The sequence below is a fragment of the Balaenoptera musculus genome, chromosome 9, assembly GCF_009873245.2.
Source record: "Balaenoptera musculus isolate JJ_BM4_2016_0621 chromosome 9, mBalMus1.pri.v3, whole genome shotgun sequence".
Lineage (NCBI taxonomy): Eukaryota > Metazoa > Chordata > Mammalia > Artiodactyla > Balaenopteridae > Balaenoptera > Balaenoptera musculus.
Genome location: NC_045793.1, coordinates 1440624 through 1455110, shown reverse-complemented (window position 1 = coordinate 1455110; position 14487 = coordinate 1440624). Strand labels below are relative to the sequence as shown.

Sequence of the window (14487 nt, the reverse complement as noted above, 5' to 3'; positions counted from 1 at the left end):
AATCTGGAAGATCACCAATCCCAAGAAATCTTATTTTTTTCAAACCCCTTTTATTTCTTGGGAAAACTTTCACTTTGAAAAACACATTGTGTGCATTGATTCGCTGGAGCAGGAGTCAGCAAACTTTTTCTGTAAATGCCTAGATGGCACGAATTTTAGGGTTTGTGGGCCACCTGTGGTCTCTGTTATACATACTGTGTTTTTTCTTACTAGCTTTTAAAGGTGTCAGGAGCACCCTTCGCCCGAGAGCCACTCAGCCTGTGGCTGGTTCCGTGCACGGGTTGTAGTTTGTGGACACTAAATGTCCTTTCGAAGGTATTCATTTAGCAAGTAATTTTAATAGGTGATAAATCCAAATGTAATTTCTCCTTGTTTTCCCCAACTTTTTGTTTTGGAAAATTTCTACCACCAGTAAAGTTGAAAGAATACCATATATCCTCCACCTAGATTCAAAAGTTACCGTTTTGCCACATTTGCTTTCTCTCTCTCTCCACACCTACAGTTATGTTGTTTTTCTAAAGCATGTAAAAGTAAGTTGCAGACATCATGACACTTCACCCGATTCACCGTACTTCTCCTAAGAAAGCACTCTCTGATAACCGTAATGCTATGTTCACATCTAAGAAAATGAATAGTAATTCTCTTAATATCATGTGGTATACACACTCCATATTCAGATTTCCCCAATTATCTCAAAAATATCTTCTCTGTTTTGATGATCCTAGGCTCCATTTGTTTCACTTCTTCCTTTGTCTCCTCTCTTTCCTTCAAATTGGATGTCAGTTCTAGAGGAGAGTTTTTCAACCACACCCTCTTCATGTTTGGGGCTGAACCGTTCTGTGTTGTGCACGTGGTCCTGTGTGTTGTAGGGTGTTTAGCAGGATCCTTGCCCTGCACCCACTTGATCACACAGGTCTCCAGACACTGCCGAGTGTCGCCCCCATGAGAACCACTGACATCGGGCTGTACTTGATTCAGTTGAAGCATGTTCAACAAGAATGCTTCATAGCAGATTACTGTGAGAGTCCTAGTGCCTCACGTGAGACATAGCCCATTCTCAGTGAGGCTGAGTGAAGGTAAAAACTCCTCTCTAGATTGTGCAGGTACATTTCCTTCCTTGTCATGAGAGTACTGCCTTTCACCCAGTGGTTTGGTTTTGCATTTGATGATCTACGCCTGAATCAGTGGTTATATCCGTGGTTTATAAAATGCTGATTTTTCTAATTCTGCTGTTTCTTCAGTGTTTGTTAGTTGGCGTTATTTCTGAAGAAGACCCTGCCTCCTTTTCCCTTTAGTCTCAGTCAGGCCTCATGTATCTTTAGATGCCGGGTAGAGGGAGCCCTTACCGGAGCCCCATTAGTGTTTCGAAGCATCTTTGCTTTCTGGGACACGCTATGTTGGGCTCTATTTAACACCTCCCCTGAAAGCCCCAGGTTGGGGCTGTTCTCTCTAAGGAAGCTGGTTCCTTTAGATGAGGAATGAAGTTTTAACAAGGTAAAATTAAAATAGCAATCTGTTAGAAACTTTATTTCAAGTGTGTGATGTTAATAAACCAGTGAATGATCTTACCTGCCGTGTGCAGGGCATTGAACTTTAGGTGCTTTGGCAAGTTACCAGAGACGGGGACGTGTGCTTTCTTCCACTCTTTTGGTCTCCATGGGAGTTTAAGATAACTTTTTCAGAGCTAGAAAAGTAGTTTTATGTGAAAGAGATGATGTACCTCATTGTGTATAAAATCTGTGAATGAACAGATAACACGGAAGTTGATGCTGAGTTCAGGATAAGTGGAACTCGGGTCAGTATAGTAATGAAGTAGAGGTCAGGAGACTGGATTCTAGTACTGCCTCTGTGTCTTGCCAGCCTAGGGTGTGACGGAAGTTACTGGATCTAGTTTTTAGCTTCATTCTAAAGTGAGGAATATTGGATGAGACTGGTTCTTCCAGGCCCAGTATTTCAGTGCTCTACTGGGTGCTTGGACTGATGGGTAAACCTCTACTTAAAAGAAAATGGTCTCCTGGTCACCTCCATCCTTCAAAGCCATCTTTTTGCCTTTCCTTGGGCGCTGGAAGCATCATTGAGGGCTCAGGGATCTAACGGTACAGGGGTCATTGTTGGCATCTAGTACAGCTCTCAAAGTACACGCTTTCTGTCATTCTTATTTAGTGCTAACGTTGTTTGTAAATAGCTGCTTATCAACTTCAGTAAATTTATTTTGAAAATAAAGATAATTTTTTAAAAAGGTAATGAATACTGACATTACTTACATTTTTTTTTATGTGAGCATCCATTAGGAACAAAATTGGGATTGGCTAATCAGTTAATAACTTCGTTGATTAAAAAAGTTTATGGGTTTGTGACCACCTAGAGGTGTGGGATAGGGAGGGTGGGAGGGAGGGAGATGCAAGAGGGAAGAGATATGGGGATATATGTATATGTATAACTGATTCACTTTGTTATACAGCAGAAACTAACACACCATTGTAAAGCCATTATATCCAATAAAGATGTTAAAAAAAAAAAAAAAAGTTTATGGGGTTCCTGCTAAGTGCTTGGCCCAGCTCTCAGCATTGCATGTGGCTGTGACAGGCAGAGAAGGGACCTGCTCTCCTGGAGACTGTCTTCTGGGAGACCGAGAATAAGCAAGAATGAGGAACATATGAACGTCTTTATGTGACAGAAATAGATGTTAAATAATGAGGAGGATAAAAGGAGGAAAGGGGGATTGAAATTTGGGGGCGTAGTTTGACTTTAGAGAGTCTGACGGGAAGGGTGGCCCTGAGTGGGGGGGAGGCACAGCTGTGCAGGGACCAGAGTCCCCCCAGGCTCGGGCGGGGAGGCAGACGGAGGGCCCTCCGGGCACATCCCAGCATCTGGAAGGGACTTGCCTTTTTTTATTTATTTATTTTTGGCTGTGTTGGGTCTTCGTTGCTGTGCACGCGGGCTTTCTCTAGTTGTGGCGAGCGGGGGCTACTCTTCGTTGTGGTGCGCGGGCTTCTCATTGCGGAGCACAGGCTCTAGGCGCGCGGGCTTCAGTAGTTGTGGCTCGCGGGCTCTAGAGCGCAGGCTGAGCAGTTGTGACGCTCCGTGGCATGTGGGATCTTCCCGGAAGAGGGCTCGAACCCGTGTCCCCTGCATTGGCAGGTGGATTCTTAACCACTGCACCACTAGGGAAGCCCTGGAAGGGACTTTCTTTAGGACTTTGGCTTTCATGCTGAGAGAGGAGAGAAGCCAAAGGAGAGTTCTGAGCCAAGGGTGACATGACCTGAATTTTCTTTCTTCCCTGACTCTTATAATGTTTTTATTATGAAATTTTCAAACACAAAAGAGTAGAAAAGTGGCACAGTAAGTGGTCGTCTGCCTGCCATCCAGAGTCGAGTGTTTTTAACATTGTTGACCACTGTTAACATTTTGCTGAATCATTTCAAAGTAACATAGTGACTTCCCACTCCCAAAATACTTAAGTGTCCATCTCCCCGAAGAAGGACACTCCTGCAAACAAGAGTTTCATTAGTACACCTTTAAAAATGATTGAGAGTAATATTAACTCTCACTAGGGCCACCAGTCTGGTTTGACAGTCCCAGTAATAGCAACCCTTGTACTAATATTAACTATCACTAGGGCCACCAGTCTGGTTTGACAGTCCCAGTAATAGCAACCCTTGTACTTAGAAATGACTCAGGTTGCTCATCTTGTCTAGTACTACATCCATTTTCAAATTTCTCCTGTTTTCAAATTATATTGAATAGCTCTTTTTCTTTCTTCTTTTTAAAAAATAAACTCTAATTGACCACACATAACCTTGGATGTCTCTTGAATCTTTTCATCTGGAGTAGCCCCTGCCACCCTGCACTCCAATTTATGTTTTTCTAGAACTGTTCTCACTAGTGTGCTGCAGAGATGGGGATCCGTAAGAGACAGCAGTGGTCCATTCCAGAAATGATGGTGCCTTGGGCCTTGGTGATCTCAGTGGGAGTGTCATGAAGTTGGTTGGAACCTAGAGTGCACAGGATTTACAGACTGGATGTGGGGTTTCAGAAAGTAAAGCCAAGGATGCATACCAGCTTTTGGCTTGAGCATTTAGAAGGATGAAGTCGTCTTAAACACTAAGGAACATAAACATGCATGAGATTAAGTGAATTGTGTAGGAAGAGAACCAAAGACTGGTCCCTGGGGTCCCCTGACATCAGGATGCTGTGGGGAAGAGGAGGAGCTGGTGATGGAGGAGGAGAGTCCAGGGGCCCTGGCCTCTGAGCAGGGAAAGCACGGGGAGGAGAGCCGTCAGGGCGTGGCCACCAGCATAAACGGAGTCAGAGAATTGATCATTGAGTTGGTAATGCTCAGTATTGTTTTCCAGGAAAGGTAAAATCGGGACTCCCTATGAACATGTGTCAGTGATTTTATTTAACTGGTTAATTAACGAGGGAACCAGTGAGATGTTACAACTGATTCAAACAAGGATTTGCCTTAGGGAATTTATATTCTCTGGCAGAAGCCTTTTGCATTGCCAGGAACAGGAATAATTTGTGTCGCTCTGTATGGGAAACATTTGCATTCCTGTCAGTTTTCTACAAGTTAGCTTCTGTCTCTACGGAGTTGTAGATCAGCCTGGTGGGAGGCGAGGATGGAGGTAACACAGTGAGCGAGCTGGGCCAGCCACCAGTCTTTCCTGCCCATTTCACAGTCTGGCGGTTTTCCCCGCCGTAGCACCGTTGGTCACCTTGATGAGGGCAGCGGTGGGGAAGGGCCGGTTGGCTCGGGTTTAAGAGGAATTGTGAATGGTGAAGAGCTCTGCACAGGGGCAGAGACGTGGGCCAGGAGTGGGTGAGGCAGTGGGGTCTGGAGACTAAGGTGGGAAACCTGAGAGTGCGCTTATCCAGGATCCAGGTGAGAGGGGAAGTGGGCCCGGGGAAGGGGTTGCTGGAGCTCGTCGGAATGAGGGCCAGGTGGGTGAGGCCTGGGTGGGCACCGACAGTGTACTTGGGTTTTCAAGAAACAAAGGGCCCACTTAAAAGGTGGAGCACTTTTGAAAAGCAGACACACAAATGAACAATAAGCACTTGAAAAGGTACTCAACATCATAAATAATCACAGAGATGCAAATTCAGATCACAGTAAAGTTCAGTTATGCAGCCATTAGCTTGGCTAAAACTTGAAAAAGGGTTAATACCAAGTGTTTCGGGTATGGAGCAGCTGGGACTCTCACATACTGCCCTTCACACTGGACGGTTTCTTGTCAAGTTAAATGCTGTCTGGCTACCATGTGACCCAGTGGTTCCTCACCTAGGAATTTACCCGAGACGTAAGACAGGTCCACACAGCCTATCCTTGAACGTTCATACAGCTTTATTTATAGCAAGAAAAGTCTGGAAACGACTCGTGTCCATCAGCATATGAATACATAAGCAAAACGTGGTCTTCCCATGCTGTGGAATGCAACTAGCAGTAAAAGGACCGTGTGTTTAACATGTTGGATGAATCTCAGAAAGATGCTGAGTGAAGCATCTAGACAATGTGTGCATGCCGTATGGTTCCTCGCGGATAGAATAGTAGGAAATGCAGACTAGTCTATGTGACAGAAGAAATTGGTTGGGGGTGGAGGAGTTGGAGGGAGGAAGTTACTAGAGAGGGCCGAGAGGAAGCGGTGGATGGATGTGTCCTCATTGTGGGGTAATGTCGGAGCTCATTGCATTGCATACTTTAAATGAGTGCAGATTATCATGTGTAAATTGTGTCTCTGTAAAGCTGATTCTAAGAAAAGAGGGAGGGGATATATGTATACATATAGCTATTCACTTTGTTGTACAGCAGAAACTAACACACCATTGTAAAGCAATTATACTCCAATAAAGATGTAAAAAAAAAAAAGACATTCTCTGTTTTTAAGTAAGACTTAGTTTTGTGACAGCTAAGCCTTCCTTTCTGCCTATAATTCTCATAGTAAGAAGGGAGTCTTTAGTCAAAATGCTAGATGACTTAGGATCAGAAATATACTAAGTGTTCTTCTTGGGAGATACTGTGGGCATGGAAAGTCTTACAGGCACTTGTGGAAAGATCCTTATCTGAGTTGGGTTAGATGTAGCTTAGGTCAGTGTATCATACCCTTCCCACATGGCATTGGTGATCTTTGATTTTCCTTGTCTGTTTCTCCCTCTCTGATGGTGCATTTTTCTTCTCTAAACCGGGCGCCGTCATTCTATTTGGCACATAATAAGGACTCAAAGTGTCAGTGACACGATGCTTGGTTATTTCCTGTCTGTCTTGGAGTCACGTCTGTTTTCAGGGATATCGTAGTGCTAGAACAGAATGGCTCGAACACTTATCGTAGAGAAGAGAAGAATTTGACGAAACTTTCGGTGACGCTTGCCGTCTAGTAAGTGTGTGAATACTTTTTTTTTTTTCGTTTTTACAGGTTACTGCAGAACTGTAATGATGACAGTTTGAATGTTGCACTTCCAATGAGAATGCTTGAGGTGTTTTCCTCTGAGAGCACCTATTTGCCTGTTTTACAAGATGCTAGCTATGTGGTGTCTGTGATTGAACAAATTTTGCACTACATGATTCAGAATGGTAAGTCGGCGGTGTAAGAACTGGGGGTGGCGTGGTCGTGAGCAGTCGGCACCGGCCAGGGCACCTTTCTGGGCGGGAAGCGTTGTGTGAATCACAGATTCTAACATCTGTCCTCGTCTCTACCCACCCTCAAAATTTGGAAATGTGTCTGCTGTCTTTACCTCACTTTTCCTGTTGCTTGAAAATGAAGTAAGTTAGCGTCTGCTTTCGGAAGTTGTTCCAGGAGCTCTGGGCCCGCAGTGCAGGCCTGGCTGCCCTGGCCGAGTGCCGCGGCCGGGTGGTGGGCACAGTCACGCCGCGAACACAGCGCCACACCGACCAGGGAAGAGGCTGTCCCAGGAGTCACAGTAGTTCAGTAGAGGAGACGAAGGTGCTCAGTTTATTTGAATTTTCTTATTAACTCGGTGACACACGTCTTAAAGTGGCTGCATTCTGTCAGGTATAATAACCTAGATCTGCAGTTCCTCTGAGAACGTGTTAGTGTTGCCGGCAGAAAGACTATGAGGTGCCTATGATTTTTAAAACTTTTATGATAATTAAGTAACATAAAGTAAAAAATTTGATTCCCAGGGACTTCCCTGGCGGCCTAGTGGTTAGGACTCGGTGCTTTCACTGCCGTGGGCCCGGGTTCAGTCCCTGGCTGGGGAGCTGATCCCACAAGCCGCGTGGCGTGGCCAGCAGGGACAACGGCAACAAAAATCTGACTCCAAAAATCAGCTGCTTCAGGGCTCCTGGAGTTCAGGAGCATTAACGTTAGAATGGGTGTGTTATGAGTCATAAAAGGAGCTATAGGGTGTTCTGGAAAGCAACAGTTACTGATAAAAACATAAATAATTTTGCTTTTTTTTTTGAAATGGACTAATCTGTTGATGGGTTAAATCTAGCTAATTTAATTCTCAGGATTAAACTGTAGAAATTAAATTCTTATACATCCAACCTTACTGTTTGGCTTAGGTTTAAAAAAAAAAGAAACCCTACTTAGTTCGTTGAAAAATTAGGGCAACTACTGAGTTAATCAAATTGAAATTTGTGGAATTTGATCTTTTAAAAAGCAAATTAATGGCAATTGTAAATGGTCCACTGTGTTAATTGATGTATTATTATATATATTGACTTAAGACTAAGCATTCAATGAGAATTTTTACTCTTCTTGCTGTCAAAAGTGCAAAGATGGTAACTAAGAAATATGCATTATTTTAAAATGTGTCCTGAACTAGGAGATGCTTCAGAATCTTACACAGAAGGTGCTGCTTCCAGTGTCTGTGGTATAGCCATGCTTCATCTTTTTTGATAAATTACTTCCTGACGTTACCAGTCTGTAATGTTTTAGCGTCGTGTTCATTTACTAGTTCATGTTGTTATTGTACACTGTATGTTGACTTAACATGAAGCTTTTTAACAATTGCAACTAAACTACTTAATGCTCTGTTCATGCTGTCAATCTGCACATATTTGTGTTAATATATTAATACTACGATACTTTAAAAATTTTTCTTGATGTGTTTAAAAAATTTTTTTGATGTATTTATGTCTTTTCAGTTTTATAGCAAAGAGCTTTCAGGCTTTCTTGTTGCGCGTCACTGGTAATCAGTGTGTGTGAGGTTAGAGTTGGGGTAGTTGCAGAGCAGGTCTGGTGATCCCGTGCGGAGACTCACTGTTCAGCGACCGAACGTCGGGTGCAGAGCTGGAGAGAGCAAACCAAGCAGGTGGAGTGTGTGTTAGTGTGAGCTTACAGTAACGAGATGCCTGCAGACTATGCCTGAAGGTGCTCTTTTAACTGCCGTGCAAGAAAGGGGCACACGCTTCTATAGGACTGCGTGACCTGAGTTGTTAGTGGCGGCAGAGTTATGTTCACCGTACCCCTAGAAAGCCATCAGCAGCTTAGAAAGGCCATGCCAGGTGTTTCTGCTTCATAGAGGTCATCTTTAAAACATGTGAATCCCTCGGTGCCCACATTGTGGTCTCCAGAGGGATCCTTTCCTTTAGAAGGGATTGAAGAGTCCCTGGTCCCGATTGGGAGATGAGAAAGTGAGACTGGGCCCTCTTGTCCCATCAGGAAGCAGAGACGCTCACCTGACTGCACCCCATCAGCAGTATGGTGATGGTCAGGAGTATCAGCAAGTAGAACAGCTGCAGTGCATGGAAGTCTACCCAGGGGTTAAAGTCCTGGGTTCAACATGATGTTGTTTACAAAACCACAAAAGGACTTAATTACTTGAAGGATGCTTAAGAGACAGATTTAAAAAATCACAATATATGGGATTTACTTGGATCCTGATGCAAGCAAACTAGTTAAATAAAATTTATAACATGAGTCAGCTGGAGACTTGAACACTGATAGGTATTTGTGATATTGAGGAATTATTACCAATTTATTTTAGCTGTGATGATGGTAGTTTTAAGAAAAATAAAGTCCTTTGATGATATACTGAGATAATTATATCTTGGATCTGCTTCCAAATGAGTGGAGGCATAGATGACTGGCTGTAGTTGATAATTGTTGGTGCTGGGTAGTGGGTACGTGGACTTTATGCGTCACTTCAAGCTACATGGGTGCCTAAAGGTTTCTTAATAGAAACTTGAAGAAAAATTAGCTTGAAGTTTTACCTGTGGAGATTTATAAAAAGCATTTAAAAATTGACAAGTTTTTTTTTCCCCTCCTTATAAGAAAAGGTATGAATTGATACAAATTATAAATACGTTTTTCTTTTCTTTTAGGGTATTATAGATCTCTCTATTTGTTAATTAACAGCAAGCTTCCATCAAGTATTGAATATTCTGATCTATCTCGAGTTCCTATAGCAAAAATTTTGCTAGAGAATGTTTTAAAACCATTGCACTTTACTTACAACTCCTGTCCAGAAGGTGCAAGGTGAGAATGGAATTAATTTATTGATTTTGTAATTTCACAAGATTGTATGTGTCCAACAATAACTTTGACATAGGATGCTATGTTAAATATAGACTTGAAAGTCAAATTTTTGCTTTATTAGTGTGACTCAGTTTAAAGAAAAATGTACTTTTTCTATCTGTCTTGCACCCTAACATAAATTTATAATTCTGATGACCTGGTTATTTTCTTGCTTTCTAGTAGCTATCAAAAGTTAGCAAAAACACGGCAGAGTTTTTTTTATAGGAAAGACACAACATTAAGTTCAGGGTAATCTAGTTGATATTGAAAGCTTAACATTGATTAGGAAGACATTTTGTGACCAGTGATTTGAATCAATGATTTTGTGAACAGTGTGTTTTGGTTTTATTAAAAGCTTCCATTTTTCTTTTTAAGGCAACAAGTTTTTACAGCCTTCACGAAGGAGGTCCTGGCAGCCCCCTTCACGGAGCAGGTCTTCCACTTTGTCATTCCCGCCTTGGCCGACGTGCAGACCGTCTTCCCCTATGAGCCCTTCCTGAATGCACTGTTGTCCATAGAGGGTCCACGCTCCAAGACCAGTGGTGGAGCGCCGTGGCTCTTCTACTTTGTTTTAACTGTTGGTGAAAATTATTTGGGTATGAAATACAAGATGTGTCTTACCCGAACTCACATAGAGGTGGTATTAGCGCATAAGAGCAGGGGGTGTGGTGGCGGGTGTCCCGTTGTCGAGGTGGCCTCTGGGGTGGGGATTTCTGGAAGGGCGTATTTGCTGAAGGACTGTGCCCTGGGCAGTGTCCCTGGGGAAGGTTTCCAGGCACAATGAAAAAGTCTGCTTTAAATACATATTATAAGGCCTCACAGATTAAGAAGAATTTTAGAGTTGAATGGGAGAACTCCTGGGAGTGCGGGGATGTTTTCCCCATTTATGCTAAACTGCTAACGTGCCTATTGTAGAATTTTGGTATCTTCCTCTAGTATATTTTAATGCACACATCTATATATGAATTGTTAAAGTTTTAATAATAAGTCCTGGTCAGAAATGCCTCCCTGAGTACAGGAAAAATGTTAATCTGAGTTTTCCAGTTTCTTTTTGATCCCTTCTAATTAACGGTTGTAACTCATTGCTTTACAAAGGGACCCTCTCTGAGGAAGGACTGCTAGTGTATTTGAGAGTCCTCCAGACCCTCCTTTCTCAGTTGCCGGTTTCACCTGCCAACACAAGCTGTCAAGATTCAGCCAGTGACTCTGAAGATGAGAGTGGAGAGACAGACACGCAGACAAGTGCTCCAGTAAGCTCCCGGGTCCTATGCGTCCGAGCACAGCTTCATCTGACGTCGGAAGTCAGAAGCTTGTGTCCATCCTTATTTCTAATTATATAAGTAATACATCAAGACATTCTTATTGCAAAGCCTTCAGCTGTAGAGATAAGGGCCCCTCACCTGCACTGCCGTCGTGCCCTTCCCCAGGGAGAGCCGTCTTCGTGATTGGACACGAGTTCTTCCATACCTTTTCCTTACGTCTGTCTGTACAAGGTTATGTGGAGATACATAGTTTTGTGTTTGGTTTTTTCATGTAAAATAGGGTCATCCTGTGTATTAGTTGAATCATTACTCAGGAAATAGTTCCTAGGAGTGAAATGACTGGGTTAAAAGCTGCTAGTTCTCAGGAAGCGCACTTACTGTGTGTCAGGCACTATTCTACTTTTTCTTTTTTTAAAGAATTTTTAAAAAATAACTTTATTGAGATACATTTCACCATAAAATTCACCCTTTTATTTTTATTTTTTAAATATATTTTTATTTTTATCTATTTATTTTTAAAAAATTGGTTTTTTTTTGGCTGCACGGCATGCAGCATCTTAGTTCCCCAACCAGGAATTGAACCCGTGCCCCCTGCAGTGGAAACGCAGAGTCCTAACCACTGGGCTGCCAGGGAAGTCCCGAAATTCACCCTTTTAGAGTAATACACAATTCAGCGACTTTTCCGTGTAGTAACATAACCGTGCAGCCGTCGCCACTGTCTAATTTTAGAGCGTCTTCATCACTCCACAGAGAAACCCCAAATCCATTAGCAGTCAGTCCCTTTCCTCCTTCCCCTCAGCCCCTACAAGAAAAAATGAGGTTAAGTTTCTTCTTACCCCGTCTTGTGAACAGCACACAACGTCTTTGGTCAATTTTCGCAAATTTTATAGGTGATAAATACCATGATTGGTTCTTAAACTCATTTTACGAACAGTGTCACATGTTACCTCCCTCTTCTCAGCGAGTGTTGTCTACTGTGCATTTTCAAGGAATAAAAAGCCTTATGTCACTTATACACACAATTTGCCACTGACGTCTTTTTCTCTTAATTACACAATGGAAATGGCTTGAGGTGTGGCTGTACTAGGTTTTAGATATATATTTTTTTTGGTTAGGAAATTTCTCTTTGGTTAATGCCGAGTCTAGTCCCAAGAGCAATACACTTGAGAGTGACTCGTGCTGTGTGGGGTGGGAGTTGGGGGTGTCGAGTGAAAGGGCACAGAGGCTCCCTTAGCAGAGATGAAAAAGCCATAACAGGAGGACAGGGGGAAACAGATGAGTGGTTGCCAGGGCTTAGACCAGGGCAGGGTTGATTACAAAGAGACAAAACAGAGTTTTGGTGGGTGCTGGAACTCTTGCATCTGTCAAAACTCAGAACTGCAAACCAAAAAGTGTGAATTTTATTGCATGGTCAAAAAAAGAAGTGGGATCCTGTAGATGAAATGTAGATAAAACTTCTGTTTTTAGAAGACAGTTTGTTAATACTTAACCTTCTAGAGAATCTGTGAAATTTAAATTTTATTTGTAGAAGCATACCTCATTTTATTGCACTTCTCAGATGTTCCATTTTTTACGCATTGAAGGCTTTTGGCAGTTCTTTGTTGTCAGGTGATGGTTAGCTTTTTTTAGCAATAAGGCATTTTTAAATTAAGGTATGTACATTGTTTTTTTTAAAGACATAATGCTATTGCATTATGTATTTAATAGGCTACGAGAGAGTGTAAACATAACTTTCATATGCACTGGGAAACCAAGAAATTCATGTGAATCACTTTATTTCGCTGTTTGCTTTACTGTGGTCTGGAACCAAACCTGCAGTATCTCCAAGGTGTGCCTGTACAAAATGCGATTTGTATCTTAAGTGAAGAGAGATATATATATATATATATATATATATATATATATATATATATATATATATATGTATATATTAGATACATCTCTAATACAATGTTTTATTTGGTAGACTGTTATAAGTTACATAAATTATATTCATCCAGGTTTCCAAACAGTACAGTCAGTAATACCCAGTGTTGTATATATAGTCATTTTTATATACTCATATATATGTACATATATGAAAAAAGTATATATCTTTGGTTAATATCCCAAATAGGTAAACTGCATCGAATATTAGCTCAGCTTTTAGTCAGTGAATCAGATATTCTAGAGAAGTTAAGCTGTAAAATAACAGGTTTATGTATTTCATTTGATGTTTTTTAAGTTCTTTAATATTCTGACTATTTTGCTTAAACTGGTATCTCAAATAATTTAAAATTTTATCAGATGGTAATACATTTTCACACATGTATGCTTAGTATAATGCAATCTGGAAAATATGAAATAAATTTTTCTTAAAATGTAAGGCCTAAAAATATTATCACGTTAGTAAGCAAAAACTGAGTGTTCACAGCTCCCGTGTTGTTATGCTGGGCAAAATTGGTACCTACCATAGATAATGACTTTGGATCTCCAGAGGATTTCAACTTACTTTAACGGGTGACTTGGTAGAGATACTGATATGTTCGTTGTGATGTGGATAATTTTTAGGTAACGCCTTTCTTATATTTTCAGTTGAAGGAAAATAAGATTTTACGTTATCTTTGTATGTAGTGTTGAGCTGAGTTCTAATAGAACATGGTTAACTCAGACTAACCCATCTGGTGTGTTTTAGGAGGATGGTAGACTGTCAGTACCGTACATAACCGAGGAATGTCTGAAAAAGTTGGATACGAAACAGCAGACCAACACCCTGTTGAACCTGGTCTGGAGGGACTCCGCCAGTGAGGAGGCCTTCACGCTGATGGCAGCCATCTGCCACACCCTCATGGTGCAGCACCGCGTCATGGTGCCCAAGGCCAGGCAAGTCTCCTGGGCGTGGGTGCCTCGGTCCCCGGGGGTCTCTCCTCCCTCTGCTGGCCATCCCCTCCCTCCAGCCAGCATCATGGAAGATGAAAGTTTGTTTCTTTTTCTTTGCTAACCCAGCTAATACTGTTTAAGTCCTTTCCCTGGCCTTTGGCATGTTAACCAATCCAAGAAGCTCCTCTTGTGTGCTGTCTGGGGTGAGGGGAGCTTAGTCCTGGCCACCCCTGTAAAAAGTCTGACTCATGCCTGGATGACAGAACCAAAACATATTACTTGTCTCTCTAGGCTTTTTCATAGCACTCTTTTTGTCAGAGTGCCCTTGACAGTTTACTTTGGTACCTGAAAAATTTTTGTTCTTCAAAACTTTGAAATGAACTTTTGAGAGGGACAAGAAACCTAGGAATTTAAATGTGGCTGATGAATGTGACAGTGACCTTAAACTATTGATATTCTGTCCCTCTATTTTGAGTGACAGCAGTTTCCTAGAATTTAACAGAACAATGCTCAGAGGAGCGCAGTGAACCCGAGTGTAGTGGTTCCACTAGGAACTGAGGGGCCACCCTGTGTGAGGCGCGTGGGTGCCTGAGTCCTGTGTGACCAGACAGAGTCCCCTCTGTTTGTAAAATGCTATCCCGTAACATGAAAAGAGCTGTTTCTTTTGCTAGGAAAGCGTTCTTTGAAACGAGCTGTATGCAGGGAACTCATCACCTGCAGCTGCCTTGTAAACACTAATGCAGCCAACTAATTAGGTGCTGTCCTAGCTCACTGGTGTTTATTACTGTCGGACGCAGCAAGATGCCAGGGAAACTGCGAGCCCGGGATTAGGTGATGAGCTCTCTGTGGGCTAATTGCGTCAGAGCAGGATGTGAGATCTGAGGCTC

General features: G+C 42.2%; 1 protein-coding gene across 5 annotated transcripts in view; it reads left to right on the top strand.

Moving 5' to 3' along the window:
* The window catches only part of UBE3C (ubiquitin protein ligase E3C), a 120719-nt gene that overhangs the window by 33387 nt on the left and 72845 nt on the right, over positions 1-14487 (top strand). For all 5 annotated transcript variants that reach the window (XM_036864155.1, XM_036864154.1, XM_036864152.1 and 2 more), the window contains 5 exons: positions 6411-6568; positions 9287-9440; positions 9855-10075; positions 10575-10729; positions 13416-13603. In XM_036864155.1, coding sequence (XP_036720050.1) covers positions 6411-6568; positions 9287-9440; positions 9855-10075; positions 10575-10729; positions 13416-13603 — 876 coding nt within the window. The remainder of the gene's footprint in view (positions 1-6410; positions 6569-9286; positions 9441-9854; positions 10076-10574; positions 10730-13415; positions 13604-14487) is intronic.